This window comes from Melampsora larici-populina (genome assembly GCF_000204055.1).
Source record: "Melampsora larici-populina 98AG31 unplaced genomic scaffold MELLAscaffold_2, whole genome shotgun sequence".
NCBI lineage: Eukaryota > Fungi > Basidiomycota > Pucciniomycetes > Pucciniales > Melampsoraceae > Melampsora > Melampsora laricis-populina.
Window position 1 is genome coordinate 1,315,931 of NW_006768766.1, and position 17,612 is coordinate 1,333,542.

Here is a 17,612-nt window from a genome sequence, read left to right on the forward strand (position 1 = left end):
TTCCAGAACATACATGCATCATAGTGAGTAACAAGGAGGTTATACATGACCACAGTTATCCAATAACCACTTTTTGATCATAGTCGTAGACTGGGAGGTTTGTATGTTCTTGTACACTACAACAAATTGTCTGTTGTTGTAAGGTATCTGTAAAGTTTTTAAATCAGAACACCTTTTTAGGTGTCCCAAATTCAAATTATGTTAGTTTTATGAAGATTGTCTTGGACAACTTGGCCAAATTTCTGAACAATACATAGAAAGAAGGAGACTTGGAGCCTCATATTGACTCAGACCAATTGATTACGCAAATATACAGCGCATTTGAAATTTGTTTGAATGTACATGTGTCACCACATTGAAAAGTTGATGTGTGCTTTGATATTTTAGAGGACCCTGGAATACACCCACGGAGGGTACTTACGAAAAAACCAACCTTTTGTTGATGTACAGCCCTTTGCATAATTGATGACTTTGAAGAAAAAAAACCTCAAATTTTCAAATAAAAAACCTTGAGTTTTGTCAAAAAGCTGCTGAGTTTTTCAAAAAGTCAGTGAGTTTTTTTTGGAAACCTGGCTCAGTAAGTCTAAAAGAGAAAGAGCTCACTCAGTTTTTGAAAAACTCAATGAGTTTTTGAAAAAAACTGGAAAAAACTCACAGGTTTTTTTGAAAACTCAAGTGTTTTCTCTTTTTCCAAAGTCATCAATTCTGCAAAGGGCTGTAGTTTCTCAATACTAAACTGCACTTTATCAAGACCTACAGGGGCGCAAAAGATGCACCAGAGTGACAGCTTTCAAATGCACTAGCTCACAGCATGGTAGCACCAATATTACCTAAGATATATCAATGTAACACCCAAAAACGGGCCAAAAATCAAGGGTTGGTTTTTGGCCTTGGAGGTTAAAAAAAAAATTGCGCCGTTGCAATTTACGCCGCCATGAGACATGATGCCGGGCTCTCTCTGGTATCATCTGATAGCCCCACTCCATGCGCATCTTTTGAAGTGCTCTGCAGCTTCATAGAGGTACTGAGGTGTAGTGTAGAGGCAAAAAATTGAAAATCATGCTCTGTCAGTACCCTCTGTGGGTGTATTCCAGAGTCCTTATTTTAGCTTGGATTGAGTGGGATGCATTACAAAAGTTCTTTCTGTGGCTACACTTAACTTAAGTATCCATTGGATCCACCTGAAGTTCAAAGATATCATACTATGAAACAGTGTGACTCCTCCTCATACAAGCCATCACATGGAGAAATTCAAGGGCTGTAACATGAACAGGCATTTTCATCAAGTCTCAAGGCACAATGCAGCTGAAAAACAACTGAAATATCACCATCTCTCATTCCTGGAAGTTCTGAACCACAAATTTATCAATCTGAAAAGCCACTAATACGACAGAAGAAGAGAAATAGAACCTGTAGATAAGCACAGGTAAGAAGGGAAAAGAGCTGAAACTCATATGAAAATCATGTAATAACACTGTTTAACACTGAAGATACTCCTCCACATTTTGACCCATAAACTATGATTCTTTCTTGAAAAGTCTCCAACAGAGAGCCAGCCTGTAACCTACTTTAAACAATCTGGAGAATGAGCCTTACATTATCACCACAGTCTCCAAAAATCATGATCACTTTCATTTAGGAGTATGTCTTGTAATTTTTTGTCATTTTCCTTTGAGAGGGATACTGTGTCTTGAGGTTGAATGTGGTTCCACATTTTCAATATGGCAGTTTGAATACTATAGAGTATTGATCTTTTCCCTTTGGTCTGTCTGAAAGGTTTGATATTATGAACAAAATCAAAAACTCTGTAGAACTCATTTTTATGTCTAACATTATTGATCTTTTGAAGTTTGTGTGATTGGAATTCCGGATGATAAATGATAGAAGCCAATGATTCAAAACTTAGTATTTGTAAGTCATGTGTCCTATGTTGTATGCCATAGATCTCAGCTACTTTACTCTGCCTCATCCATAATCCTACAAAAAGGACTACCATGTTTCTTATGGCAGGTGTGCCAGTGCTAGATGTAGGCTGTTGTTTGATAAGGCTTTGAAGATTGGAGACTAATTCAGGATAATTTGAGAGAGCTCGAATTGAATAACGATGGAGGCCACTGACTTCCTTGAGAAACCTATATGATTCTGGTAACTCTGGTTGCATCAGTTGAAAATGTTTGAAGTTCCATGTGATTCCTGGTATAATTAGTTTTCGAGTCCCAAAGGGGTTAGAAAGATTCATTCCTGTGTGGAAGGTGCCAACAATCAATGAATAGTTCAAAGGAATGACATATCTCAGCTCAAAGGACTTGCCATCAAAGTGTTCAACCTCACTGCCATGCAGTTTCACATCATTTGGTGGGCTGTGTGAAGTAGTCAAATTCACTGTAATTTGTGTGAAAAATCGTCATTAAAATGGACAAGATACATGATAACGATTGCTCTCTGGACATAGAGAATACTTGCCAATTTCAAATATCATCTGTGGTGGAACCTTGATCTGAAAAATCTGGGTGATTTGGTCCATTTCTTTGGAATATTGATGTATGTGGAGCCTCAAAGGTGTTGTAGTGTGCTTTGAAAAATTTGAATTACATCAATGATCAGCTTGAACCACATTCTATCACATTTGATTAACCAGGAATGAAGTGATATATTGATCACCTTTATTGTTGCCATCACAATGACTATCTATCCCTGTATATGAATCCCACTGGCTGATAACCATGGGATCATTTTCCACAGCGATAGCTTCAAGTTTAGGCTTTTTGAGTCCAGAGTTGTTTTTTTGAATGTGTACTTTATATCTATTTGCCTCTTTCTCAGACTCTAATTCTTGATTGAGCCCCAGCTTGAAGTGGATCTTATCTACTGGAAGATAGTTACTATGTCCATCATTTGGAGGAAGAGGTCTTTTGAAACCCTCTGGAGAGATAAGTTGACAGATTCAGCTATTATTGATCTCTCCACAGCAAACATAAAAATTCCAATGGGAGCTCTCACGTAATTCTTTGCTTTGTGGAGTTATCCCTAGACTGAGGACCAGATCTTCTTTAGCACCTATTGCAAACTGGTCTTCTTGATGATTGATGTGTTTACCTAATTTGATTGTTCCAGGAGAGTTGTGGATGTCTATATTATAATTTCCTGTAAAATATGTTTTTCAGAAGGAAAAATTGAATGTTGAATTTTGGAATGAAAAAAAGACTGAAGGATTGAAATGCACACCTCTCAGTGACTTCTCTGGATAAAGAGGGAAGAACTCAAAGCTATGTGGTTCTCTGCTGTCTCCCTCATATAGCTTAAGCCAACTGTTTTGTCCATTTTTTCTGCCAAGAAACCTTTTGGCCTCTGGGTATCTCTTTCCAGCAGATCCTGGGTATAGGGATAAGGTAGTGTCAACATCTTCCAGATATTTTTGAGGAATATATTGTGATGATGTGGTTGAAGCAGTTGCAAGCTCTTCAAATCTGCACCAGATTGGTTGAGGAAGAATAGCCTGTGAGACTAGTATCAATGTAAATAGTGGAAACATTAAGAATAATTGAACAATTACACTGCAAATATAATGTGTTTCTCCGCGGTGAAAAATGATTACATTTAATTCAAAAAATGATTAAAAGTGCATTAAATCTACATTAAATCTGCATTTTTCTGCATTAAATCTGCATTATTAATCATTTTGTGCATTAAGTGCAATCATTTTTCACTTCGGAGAAACACATTATATTTGCAGTGTTATGAGTGGAAAATGGAAGAGTGGTCACAATACTTTTTGAACTTTGAGTTGAAGCTTTTGAGATGCATATTGAGATACATAATCAGAGACATGTGTCCTGAATACATCTCAAACTTAGATACTCTGTGTTGCAGCATAGCAGCTTGACTCCCTTCAGACAAAACTTCAGAAATTGCAACTTCATGCATGTTCTGTAATGACTTCAGTCGCAAATCCATATGTGTTTTCAACCGTATACTAGATTTATCAGGACCCTGGAAAGATTCTATGAAACCAACCAACAAAAGATCACAAAAAATCAATTGTTTGATGTGTCAAAAAACAGACTCTCAAGGCTTTTGATACCAATGCTCTTGGTAACACACATCCACAAGTTTTGGTTTCACTTTTGCCAGTTTTGACCCCTTTTCCATAGTTAGCATGCTGGTTTTCCTGGTTCTTGCTCTGTGACATGCTATGTGATACAGAAGTGATGCTTGTATTGGTGTTTTTTGTGGGAAGTTTTTTTCTTCAAAGTTTGCCAATTGACATGTTTTCTGTTGGTAACATGCCCAAAATCATGACCTCCAATTAATATGTTTTTTTGGTTGGCTCCATAGGTGCTTTCTAGGGTCCGCTCTATGTATGGTGTAATTCAAAATACCAAGGCCTCTAAAACAGGAAGACTTCAATAACCATGTCCTGTGGTATAAGCCTCCCAATTCCAATGACATCTGGCCATATACCTGTTGTATATCTTTGGTTATTTTTTGCCTGTTTGAGTGATTTGTCTATACAATGAACAATTTCTGATACCACTGACATTCTGAAGAACCTTGTGCAGTAGTTCACTTGTTTTCCTTTTCATTAATCTTTTTCTAGAGATTCATATATTGTGTAGACTGATCAACCAATTTTTCAATCCATTTTAAACCCAATTATCACCCCACATGCATTGACTCAAACCAACCAACTCTAAACAAATCTACATCTTTGTTTAGAATTTTTCACTCAAGCTTTTTTTGAAAAATAATGTATTTCATTCTTTGAAAATAGGTACCAGAATTTCCCCTGAATTCCTTTACATCTAAAGAATCAAATGTGGTGCTAAAGGTAGACCCGGGTTCAAAGAACCCAGTGTACTTTTAGGCTGTGAGCTGTCAACAAATGGCAACTTGATACACAAAGTCACTGCCAAAAAAGCAACTGGTTCAACCGGTTTTTCTTGAAACCGGGTCAGCTTTGAGCACCGCCAAAGTTGAATCTATTTGATGATAGATAATAATTCTAAAACACATCAACTAATGGAAGGTTTCAAGAATGATCAAAAGCTCATAAGACTAATGCCCTGAATTCCAAAAAAGAACAAATGAACCTTCCAAATTTTCTTATCAGAATTTGCTGTACACTACATAGTCATGGATTCTAAAAAAGATAATTTTTTAGTTAAACATGGTAATCTTCAACCCTTTCCAAGTTCACTAATCCACACTCTTTGTGCATCTTCATGCAGCTCATTTTTATCTCTGGACTTTTTGTTTTGTTAACCCAAGCAAGACTTTTCAAGGTGCCCATTCAACAACCCACCATATTTGCTTGTTTGAGCCCTGAATAAATTCTTCCTTGGAGTCAAAGTGCATCAGATGTGTCTCTTGAAGTGCATGGAATTGTTCAATCACAGACAGTCTTCAGTAATAGACCCCCACCTCAATATCAATCTCCCCTTGTCAACCATATCAACCCATTGACATTGCAAAAGTCAAACCTGTTTGGCCACAGAACCCTAATTGTACCTAAAAAGTCAACCACAACCATCCCTTGAGGTTTCATCCTGGGTCCTACTTCTGATGTGATCCATCTTGATCAAGATGAAGCTGACATAAGATACATCTGTCTGCTTTTCAAGAATGTGTATACAAAATTATCACTCATCAATATCCTTTTGTTTCTCTTATCTTTTCACCCCTCTTTCTGCTGTTCTAGATTTACCTGTGGATATCATTGCCCATTGACTGGTTAATTCAGGTGACAATTGTCAATCAGTGACCCTTCTGGAATGTACCTTTCAGATCTTGTTCAATGTATACCAACACAAGGTTGGAAAAACTACTAAGAAGAATCACAGATGGGCTGTAAAGGAGACTCCAAAGGCAGCTAAGGCCCAATGGAAGAAATTCAGAACCTCTCCCCTCCACTGTGCTCTACCTGTTGGATCATTTAATTGGACTGCCTATGCCAACAGGTTGTTTGAGGTTTCCATTTTCCACATGCCTGGAATTCCTGAAGCTCTAGCTGCAGCTGGAAAAAGGACTAGACCTTTTGAGATAGATTATGACCAATTCTCAAGTTTTGATATTTGTGCAGGGTCATTAACACCAATTTATAAACAACAAACAGGAGAAGGAGGGTTTGTAGAAGATCCATTTACAGGAGCCAGATATCTAAGTGAATTCAAAGGAACAGTTTGTAAAGTTTCTGGAATTACTGAAGTTGGGAAAAAGACTAGTGGATTAAGATCAAAGATTTGATGGATATGAAATTAGTATAATGTGTTTATGAATAAAATTCTTCAAGACCCAGATTATATAGATGGTTCAAGAGAGAGAGAGGATGTGAGGAGAGTAGGACATTTTGGAATAGAGAATGGTAGGTGAATATAGTGTAATGGTCAGTAGAGATGTGTAGACTGGAGCAATTTGATTTGAAATCGTTTGAAAAACACTAAAGCTGAGAGTCAGATAACAAGGTTCAAGTTTATCACATTTCTTGTTACCTTTTGACATTCATTGCCAAAGAGATAATGAATTTAAATGCATTCTATCTAAAGATCAAGACAGATTTTTAGGGATGGAGGAAATTTGTGTGAATTTGATCAAAGCTGTCATAGTGCTACTTGTTCATTGTATGATGAAGTCATTTATTAAGTTGAGAAATTCATCAGTTTCAATGTATTTAGATTGTTATCTTCCACAAGTCTTTGAAAGTTTTGTTTGCATGCTTCTTTTTTAGTTTTGAAATCTACTTTTTGTTTGGATTCATTTAATGACAAAAAAGAAGCAAAAATCTCAGAGAATTTCTTTGTACATATTAAATGATGATGAGTATAACAATTCTTTCTTTTCATAAGATTTCATCTGTAGAGTTCTCTTGTCCTATGTGTGACTTGACACTTGTGATTTTTACCATATGGTCAAACAAATGGGGTACTAAGAGCACTAGCAGCACCAACCCTGGGTGGCATTGGCATGTCCACCAAGAAGAACAAAAAACAAAAACTCATCTCCAACAAGGTGGGCAAATTGTGCAGTTCAGCTTGATCAAGTCCTAGCGGGTGGTAACCCCCATGCATACATGTTCCTCTGAATGTTGGGCTTGTGTCAAATAAACCAAGTGTCACTCAATGAAGTTGTGAAAATGCATGAGCAAGAGATAACACTATTCTTTGTGGAAGTTTTGCTCTACTAACTTCCACAACCTCTCACCCCACAAATACCCCCAAATAAACACCAAAGACAGTTGACCTAATGTGTGCTTTGATATGTCAGCCTGAAATCAGTTGAATGCATTACAAAAGTTCTTTCTGTGGCTAAACTGAACTTAAGTAGCCATTGGATCCACCTGAAGTTCAAAGATATCATACTATGAAACAGAGCAGAGAATACTTTTGATTTCCTGTGTTAATTTGACCCCTCCTCATACAAGCCATCACATGGAGAAATTCAAGGGCTGTAACATGAACAGGCATTTTCATCAAGTCTCAAGGCACAATGCAGTTAAAAAACAACTGAACTATCACCATCTCTCATTCCTGGAAGTTCTGAACCACAAATTTATCAATCTGAAAAGCCACTAATACGACAGAAGAAGAGAAATAGAACCTGTAGATAAGCACAGGTAAGAAGGGAAAAGAGCTGAAACTCATATGAAAATCATGTAATAACACTGTTTAACACTGAAGATACTCCTCCACATTTTGACCCATAAACTATGATTCTTTCTTGAAAAGTCTCCAACAGAGAGCCAGCCTGTAACCTACTTTAAACAATCTGGAGAATGACTCTTACATTATCATCACAGTCCTCAAAAATCATAATCATTTTCATTTAGGAGGATGTCTTGTAATTTGTTGTCATTTTCCTTTGAGAGGGATACTTTGTCTTGAGGTTGAATGTGGTTCCACAATTTCAATACGGCGGTTTGAATACTATAGAATATTAATCTTTTCCCTTTGGTCTGTCTGGAAGGATTATGAACAAAAGCAAAAATTCTGTAGAACTCATTTCTATGTCTAGAAGTCTTTGTGTTTTGAAATTTGTGTGATTGGAATTCCGGATGATAAATGATAGAAGCCAATGATTCAAAACTTAGTATTTGTAATTCATATGTCCTATGTTGCATACCATAGATCTCAGCTACTCTACTCTGCCTCATCCATAATCCTACAAAAAGGACTACCAAGTTTCTTATGGCAGGTGTGCCAGTGCTAGATGTAGGCTGTTGTTTGATTAGGCTTTGAAGATTGGAGACTAATTCAGGATAATTTGAGAGAGCTCGAATTGAATAACAATGGAGGCCACTGACTTCCTTGAGGAACCTATATGATTCTGGTAACTCTGGTTGCATCAGTTGAAAATGTTTGAAGTTCCATGTGATTCCTGGTATAATTAGTTTTCGAGTCCCAAAGGGGTTAGAAAGATTCATTCCTGTGTGGAAGGTGCCAAAAATCAATGAACAGTTCAAAGGAGTGACATATCTCAGCTCAAAGGACTTACCATCAAAGTGTTCAACCTCACTACCATGCAATTCCACATCATTTGGTGGGCTGTGTGAAGTAGTCAAATTCACTGTAATTTGTGTGAAAAATTGTCATTAAAATGGACAAGATACATGATCACAATTGCTCTCTGGACATAGAGAATACTTGCCAATTTCATGAGGAATATCATCTGTGGTAGAACCTTGATCTGAAAACTCTGGGTGATTTGGTTCATTTCCTGGGAATATTGATGTATGTGGAGCCTCAAAGGTGTTGTAGTGTGCTTTGAAAAATTTGAATTACATCAATGGTCAGCTTGAACCACATTCTATCACATTTGATTAACCAAGAATGAAGTGATATATTGATCACCTTTACTGTTGCCATCACCATGACTATCTATCCCTGTATATGAATCCCACTGGCTGATAACCATGGGATCATTTTCCACAGAGACAGCTTCAAGTTTAGGCTTTTTGAGCTCAGATTTGTTTTGTTGAATGTGTACTTTATATCTATTTGCCTCTTTCTCAGACTCTAATTCTTGATTGGGCCCCAGCTTGAAGTGCATCTTATCTACTGGAAGATAGTTGCTATGTCCATCATTTGGAGGAAGAGGTCTTTTGAAACCCTCTGGAGAGATAAGTTGACAGATTCAGCTATTATTGATCTCTCCACAGCAAACATAAAAATTCCAATGGGAGCTCTCACGTGATTCTTTGCTTTGTGGAGTTATCCCTAGACTGAGGACCAGATCTTCTTTAGCACCTATTGCAAACTGGTCTTCTTGATGATTGATGTGTTTACCTAATTTGATTGTTCCAGGAGAGTTGTGGATGTCTATATTATAATTTCCTGTAAAATATGTTTTTCAGAAGGAAAAATTGAATGTTGAATTTTGGAATGAAAAAAAGACTGAAGGATTGAAATGCACACCTCTCAGTGACTTCTCTGGATAAAGAGGGAAGAACTCAAAGCTATGTGGTTCTCTGCTGTCTCCCTCATATAGCTTAAGCCAACTGTTTTGTCCATTTTTTCTGCCAAGAAATCTTCTGGCCTCTGGGTATCTCTTGCCAGCAGATCCTGGGTAAAGGGATAAGGTAGTTTCAACATCTTCCAGATCTTTTTGAGGAATATATTGTGATGATGCTGTTGAAGCAGTTGCAAGCTCTTCAAATCTGCACCAGATTGGTTGAGGAAGAATAGACTGTGAGACTAGTATCAATGTAAATAGTGGAAACATTAAGAATAATTGAATAATTTTGAGTGGAAAATGGAAGAATGGTCACAACACTTTTTGAACTTTGAGTTGAGGCTTTTGAGATGCATTTTAAGATACATACTCACAGACATGTGTCCTGAATACATCTCAAACTTAGATACTCTGTGTTACAGCATAGCAGATTGACTCCCTTCAGACAAAACTTCAGAAATTGCAACTTCATGCATGTTCTGTAATGACTTCAGTCGCAAATCCATATGTGTTTTCAACCGTATACTAGATTTATCAGGACCCTGAAAAGATTCGATGAAACCAACCAACAAAAGACCACAAAAAATCAATTGTTTGATGTGTCAAAAAACAGACTCTCAAGGCTTTTGATACCAATGCTCTTGGTAACACACATCCACAAGTTTTGGATTCACTTTTGCCAGTTTTGACCCCTTTTCCATAGTTAGCATGCTGGTTTTCCTGGTTCTTGCTCTGTGACATGCTATGTGATACAGAAGTGATGCTTGTATTGGTGTTTTTTGTGGGAAGTTTTTTTCTTCAAAGTTTGCCAATTGACATGTTGTCTGTTGGTAACATAAAACTACTAAGAAGGATCACAGATGGGCTGTAAAGGAGAGTCCAAAGGCAGCCAAGGCCCAATGGAAGAAATTCAAAACCTCTCTCCTTCACTGTGCTCTACCTGTTGGATCATTTAATTGGACTGTCTACGCCAACAGGTTGTTTGAGGTTTCCACTTTCCACATACCTGTAATTCCTGAAGCTCTAGCTGCAGCTGGAAAAAGGACTACTGGCTATTCAAGGGTTCATCAATGCCACAGATTGCAATAACAAGGTTCACCACCACTTTATTACTGATGATGTGAGTTTTGGTGGGTTTGTTTCTGCTTTACTGGATGCCCTATCCAAGGCAGTTTTGGGCTTCAGTATCACACATACAAACCCCAAAACCAGAAAGGATGTCAATTGGTCATTGGTGTCGAATTTCAAGCCCAATGAGTCATCTGACCTTTTTCTGATATGGACGTTTCTTAGTCCAGGGGGGTAAGATATCTCCTTTTGTATCTTATTTGGTCCAATTACCTCACCACTGCTTGTAGAAGATAGTACAAATTCTCAATGAAGAGTTTTGAAGACAAATTCAAGGCTGGCAAGGAGTTGGTGACAACTGTAAATCCCAAGAACCCTTTGCAAGTTTTAATTTACAACCCAGCTTACATCCAAGTTCGTGCAGATGACTGGGTCAGTTTTTGTTCTTTATTCTTTGTCTTTTCACCTTGCCAAACTTCCACCTCACAAACCCATTTCCTCTTGTAAGCTGGTGGGATTGCCAGTACTGACAAGGTCAGTCCACCAGTGGATCTTGGTTCCTCAGTTCAAATCATAGAAAGCCAAGATCCTAGGATTAGCATTCCCTTGAACCATGGCTGCTAATCTCAACTCTTTGAATCCTGCGGCCAATGTCATTCATCATAGCTACTAGGGCGAAGTTCCTAGTCCTGGAATTCCACATGTTGCCCTCTTTGCCACTCCTAACATGATGTCTGACTGGCTTATGCCCAGGTCTCAACCCTCACCCAGTGAAGCTAGCTTTCAATGAGCACCTCCCCACCCAGAAAACAACCTTCCTTTGAGCACTTTTTGGTGTCTGCTGGGATTCACACAGGTATGAGGAAGTCACACAAAGATTTAGAGAACAAATGCATGTATTACTTTGTTTGTGCACTTGACCCCAACACTTACTTGATATCCAAGTTGCACTCTTTTGATATACCTTTTGCTTGTGCAGATGGCATTTGGAAAGCTGTTTCCAAGTTCCTTCAACAATTAAAAATAAAGAATAACCATTGTTTGTAATTCTTTTGCCAACCACCCCAAAAAATGTGACAATCCACCTTGTATCTTAATTTTTCATGTCTTATCATTCCCAACGCTGCCACAAATACGATACTGGTATCGTATCGACGATACTCAGTAAAGTAACGGGTCTACAATACTAGAGAAACTGAGCCTCAGTAACGTAGTTGTACCCACAATACGATACTCAGTAAAGTATTGCAATGGCAATACTGTGCCGCCCAATACCTAGTACCGTATCTTGTCACGATACCGATCAGATACTAATACTGTATCGTAGTATCGCACTCCCAGACACAAAATCAATAGAGATTTTGTACTCAATACTTCCTTGGGCCCATTCCAGTATCGTACTCGGGGGGCGATACGATACTAAGTAAAGTAACGCCATACACGATACTGCCAGGAGGATCGGGCAGTACCGTATTGTGGCTGCGATACTGATACTGACAATACGATACCCAAAAAAAAACTACGATACCGTTACGATACCGATACTGAATTGTGGCAGCGTTGTCATTCCTACTCTGAGCTTGTTGATCTTGATCATACATGTTTGTAGTCATCACTTTATTTGTTATTTATCTTAGTTTGTAGTCTTCAATTTATGCAAACTTTGTTTATTTGCTTGACATTTACTCATGCTTTGCGTATATTGGTGAGTATGAGAGATGTACTCATTTGTAAGGTGGAGAATCTCCAATTCTTCACCTTATCTCCTTATTTCCATGCAACCACCACTTGTTTGATCTGGTGAGTTTGATCAATTGCAGGTGTATGATCAATCTTCAATGTTTCAATACATTCAATGTCTCAATCCAATATCTTGACACATCCATATGAGGCCTTTGATTGCCCTTGGTTCATACAATAGTGTAACCACCCACTCCATGGAGCAAAACAGTTTCATAGTGGTTTTTTTGCTGCTCTCTACACTTCAATATATAGCAGAGCCTCCAATCTGCTCACTGGAGCCAGAAATTCCCAGAGTGGAGTAATTGCTGCACAATCTGGCCCAGTTGTGCACTCATCACTATATATCAGACCAAGAACCCTGTATCTAGGGGCAAGTGTACAGGCTGGTACATGTTGATAGTCACCCTCATCTTGATCTGATTTTCACCTCCCTTAGAAAACTAACACTGTGACCTGATCAGTGCAGTTGGACTTATTTGGAAACAATGGAACGTCCCTGGCAAGGTCTTTGAATTCTTGGCTTAAGATTTTCTTATGGTCAGTCCCAGGGGACAGTCCACAATCAGAATTGATTCAGCAATAATCAGAAGATAACACTCAACTTGCATTTGTTCTTTTTCTTACATTTCATTTCCAATGATCAACTCCAATAGTCCCCTCCAAAATCATTTTGGCCCAAAGTTCACTCCAGGTCCCTGGTCAACCCTCCACCAGCACCCAGCTCAGCTTGAACACAGCCATGTTTTGTTGTACCTTCTGAATCAGTCAATTACAAATGTCTTTGAGTTTGATGAAGTGTTTTCCTTGTGTGGTTTAATTTGGTTATTTTTCATATAATCTCATCATCTGTTCATGGCTTCAAGGTGTCTAAACAAATACATAAAACCAAATGAAACAAACAGAAGAAGAAGCCTGTCTGCTTTGTATGTAAAAGATTTTCTTGGATTTTTTGATCTTCAAATGAAGAGGTAAGATTAGTATTTTAATCAAACAACAAGGGACCTTTTGATTAGATGATCCAAAAAGTCAATGCTTAAAAAATATGATTACCATTCTCTCGATAAATCTCATCTGATTGGATGTCTTTCAAGTTTATTTCTTATGCCTTTCAACATATAATTTCCTCATTACGCTTGTGTAAGCTGTTCTAGTGAGGGTGAGGGATGAACCAAATGCAGGAAGACGTCCAGTAAATTCTTTTGGTACTGTGTTCTTGCTTGGCCCATCTGTTTTGTCTTCAGAGTATATGTTCCTGAATAGTACATTCATATAATGCAATGATCAATGAGGTCAGATTGGAAAAATAAAATCATTAAATAGAGTTGTTTCCTGTGTACCTAAGAAAGACATCATTTCAAATTCAAGTTGCAATCCACTTGTTTCATATAAAAATCAAGCCCTTTGGTTGGCAGCATGGTTTGGTTAGACAGTCTTTGATTTCTTTCAAGTGAGTGACAAGCCCAATTTCAGATCCTCAGCAATGCTCCAAATCACCACCCATTTCCCAGGCTGTTAACAGATAGCTGCACAAATGTTGTCCAGATACATTGCAAGGTTTTCAAGTGACATCATGAGATCTCAATGTTTGTGATTCAATCTGGTAATGCAGCCAAGCTTTGGATATTTGTCTGGATTGCAAATCACACAGGACGTTTGGCAGTACAAAGATTTCTGTTGTGTGATTGTGTATAAAATGACTTAGGATCACATCCAGTGTTGAAGCTTTAATTGAGTTATACCTACTTGTAGGTACTGGATGGCCAGTATACCTTGATGCTGGTATCAATTCATACTATGCAGGTCATGCTGGTCATGTTCTCATGATGGTCTGACTTGTAATTATACAATAACAGTCAGTCAAATATTTTTGAAGGAAGACAAGGAAAACTGACATAAGAATAGTCAAAGACTGTCAAATCCAGATAGTGGGGAATCAGTGGTCGAACAAAGTAGCCAGGGAGAGGGGATCACAGGGCTGGTGGAAGGGAAGATTGTGGAGGATACATAGCCCTAACTGCTGAGCTTTTTAGCATCTGAGGTGGTAAGCTCAATGACAGATATCCTCAGGTATTGGCTTTATTTCACAAATGTCTTGAAAAGCTGTGATAAATCAGGAACATTTGAAAAAGTATAGTGAGTCCAGGCATTTCAAAATCTGTTATGAACAAGATGTCAAGTCATTTTTGTGCACAGTCAATTTAGACAACACAAAGTCAATCAAACTGGAATTCTGTGCAAAACGTCAAGAAATAATCATTGAATCAAAGTTAAGATCCAAAACACAACGATCAAGGTTCTCAAAACGTTGCGAACCCTCTTCCACAACCATAAAATCTACTCGGTTCAAGAAAAACCAGTCATCTAACAACTAATCAATCAACATCATGTAAATATATTCTTCATTTCTCTCAGCTTGATTGTATGAGAGTATGTAAACAGTACAACACATCCCCCAAGACACACACAAACTTTCGCTCGCCAAAAAAAAACAGTCACACCTATTATTCTTCAATTAAGAGAAGACAAGAAAAAACAATATCGGCTTTCTAAAAGAATGAGATCAAGTAAAAGAAATCACATCGAAAAAAAAGGAATGAATGAAGTCTTTATAGAAGTTTATATTCTTCAACAAGATGAAATAAACCGGACATACACACACAAACAAACAAAAAAAATACGCATAAAAGTTACAGTTCTTTTTGTTTTCCTTCTGGAAACCAATACCAGTGATAGAGGCAGAGAGAGACAGAGGAAAGTGAAAGACCAATAGCACAACCGGAAAGGGGGATGTTTAGGAATGAACTGCTTATGGATAGATAATCGGGCACAAAGACGTTGGATAAAGGGATAAAAGAGAATCAAATAAAAGTAATCATATCACAGGAAGGTGGAAGGATGGAGCGAAGTGAACCAGTTCCATTTTGAGCTCGTAGTAATGAGTCGCAATAAGATAAGATATTGGAAAAAAGTAAGATCTGAGCACTGAAAAGTGATATATGTATATGTATAAAAGATTGATGGAAAAATGGATAGAGATAAATAAGTATTCATACACAAAAAACAACGAAAAACATTCGTCCGAAAATAGCATCGTTCGGATCAACTTATAGCAGTAATTTAAGTAAAGCATGAGGGTGTAAATTAATTAAGACGGCATTCTATTCTTCTTTATTGAACATATAGCCACATTATACAAAATTATTGCATCGGTCTTTTCGTGGCGAAAGTTGGAGTTGCGATGTGATTCCAAAAGAGCGAAAAATCAAGCGTAGGAGAATTTGGGAGGAGGCAACGCGGCTGGGCTGGGACTGTTATGGAATTGAGGGCCCGCATACATCGTGACATTCAAATTGTTAGCTGATGGTACATTCACTTTGAGGGGTCCGGTTTCAAAAGTCTAAGAAGAAAGGCAAGAAAGATTAGTACTGTGGAAAGATACTGGGTGAGCGAGAGAGCCAACTCACCTGAAGTTTCTTGAGGGCGATGCCGCTCTCGTCGTGACTAGGCTTCAAGCCCGACATCGAAGGAATGATAGGAAGCGGTGTAGAGGAGCGATGGGTGAGCTTCTTTCCGTTACTGCGGGACTCAGCGTGAAGAGTGGTTGAAACAGTAGGAGTGGGCACAGATCCCGCGCGCCCTTCTCTGTGGTCCTCAATTTCGAATTCCGGTTGTTGAACCAAGAAGGGTGGCGAAGCAGTGACCAAGATAGGCGATTCATTGGATGGTGACTTGATATTACTAGGGGTAGAGGACATACTGTTCCTCCTTTTAGGGATCTTGGTGTTACTCTTGGCAACAGAACCAGATCGATTATTGGGTACATCATCAGCATTCATCATTCTAGGATGAGGACCGCTACGGCGGTAAGACAAAGTCGCAGACTTGACAGGCGTAGTGAAAGCAGAAGGGTTTGACATATTCTTTTTGCCACTTTTGAGGTTGTCCGAAATGGAAGATGAAGTGATGAGACTAGTAGGAGCAAGAGAACCATTATGATATACATTCTTAGGAGGGGATGATCGCATGATGGCTTGTTGCCAAGTGAGGGAAGAGTCGTCGGGATTACCGATATCGATAGGATGTGACATTCCGGTTGGAGTTGGTATTTTTCCAAAGCTGCTGCGATCTGGAGTAGGCGAAGGAGGGACTGATAATGAACCAGTGGTGCCATCACGAAGGGCAGCAGCAGGTCTCCCAGATCCAAAGAGGGTCATGCCACCTCCACTGGGGTTGGTACCAAACATACCAGGTCCGCTTTGAACGTTGCCTGCAGAAGGTGTTCGAGCCAATCCTGCACGGCCGCGGCGACTAGCTATGGTGTTTGGCCGGGTGCGGAGAGAAGTAGAACGAAGAAGCGGGGAGATTCCGGTGACCGGTTCGTTCTGCAACATTTTTTTGGTCAGGTTGCTGGCAGGTGGTGGGGTCATGTGAGGTACCTCGTGATCAAGTGCGCTAGTCGACTTGGGTTTCGGTTTCTTGCGCTGTTGCCAAGTAAGACCTGTACCGTCAGTAGAGGGTGGCATATCCCAATCGTCCTTCACAGACTTGGACGAACGCGAGTCAGCCTCGGTGGACTTAGCAGCATCTGCTAAAGACGCTACAGACTTGGCTCGACCGTGTCTGGAAGAGCCCTTCGATTTTAGAGGCTCAGGTCGGAGGGTCGCACCAATGGAAGGGGGTCGATTGATGGACTGGGCCGAATTGGGGAGCGCAGTGACGTCTTGGGTAGCAATTTCTTGAGGTGAGGTTACCCGGATAGGGTTCAAAGGTTGAGTTTGTTCGATTGGAGACATCTCTAAAGTAGGTGATATTCTAATGGGCTCAAGATTAATCATAGCGTCAGATTCATCAGACGAAGCGGTGCAAGTGCGGCGACGCTAGGAGAGAAAACAAAGATGTCAGGTGTGAAAGACAGAAGACAGGAGAGAAAGGATGTGAATCTCACTTCATTACGAAATTTAGTTGAGCGTTTGTTTGACTTGGATGATTTTTTGGGTCTGACTGACTTGCAAGGGGGATGAGCCAAAAAGTCAAGGGAAGACTGGGAATGATGAGCAGGCTGGGACTGAAATTTAACAAAAGTCGGTTGATCATCAAGAGTGACTGTCCTTATGCGTCGGTTTGGCGAGGCAGGGTGAGGGTTCAAGTCAGTCGGTTGAAGTGGTGAGCGTAATGTAGATAGGACAGGCAAGCGAGCCGGGCTAAGAGAACGAGCACGATCCCGAGGTTTAGAGCGTTGAGCCGAACGAGATTTCTTGACAGGAAGGCGATGAGGGGTATCTGATTGGGAGGCCTGCTCTTGTAATGCAGGGATTGAGACTCGTTGAACGGCGATAGAGCGGGCTGGTTCTAATGGT

General features: G+C 39.3%; 3 protein-coding genes across 3 annotated transcripts; all 3 read right to left on the reverse strand.

The window, feature by feature from the left end:
* Positions 1-1,600: 1,600 nt before the first annotated feature.
* On the reverse strand, positions 1,601-3,954 carry MELLADRAFT_59028 (uncharacterized protein; the record flags this gene model as incomplete). The annotated part of the gene is made up of 5 exons (XM_007404716.1): positions 1,601-2,382; positions 2,662-2,922; positions 3,001-3,144; positions 3,226-3,467; positions 3,842-3,954. 5 exons carry the CDS (start codon positions 3,952-3,954, stop codon positions 1,601-1,603), a joined length of 1,542 nt encoding a protein of 513 aa, XP_007404778.1.
* A 3,841-nt stretch (positions 3,955-7,795) lies between these two features.
* MELLADRAFT_101738 (uncharacterized protein) lies at positions 7,796-9,714 on the reverse strand (the record flags this gene model as incomplete). The annotated part of the gene is made up of 6 exons (XM_007404715.1): positions 7,796-8,418; positions 8,488-8,559; positions 8,626-8,754; positions 8,850-9,104; positions 9,183-9,326; positions 9,408-9,714. 6 exons carry the CDS (start codon positions 9,712-9,714, stop codon positions 7,796-7,798), a joined length of 1,530 nt encoding a protein of 509 aa, XP_007404777.1.
* Positions 9,715-15,517: 5,803 nt separating this feature from the next.
* Positions 15,518-17,090, reverse strand: MELLADRAFT_59030 (uncharacterized protein; the record flags this gene model as incomplete). Its single annotated transcript, XM_007404714.1, has 2 exons — positions 15,518-15,652; positions 15,720-17,090. The coding sequence occupies 2 exons, from the start codon at positions 17,088-17,090 to the stop codon at positions 15,518-15,520; spliced, it is 1,506 nt and encodes a 501-aa protein (XP_007404776.1).
* Positions 17,091-17,612: the final 522 nt, after the last annotated feature.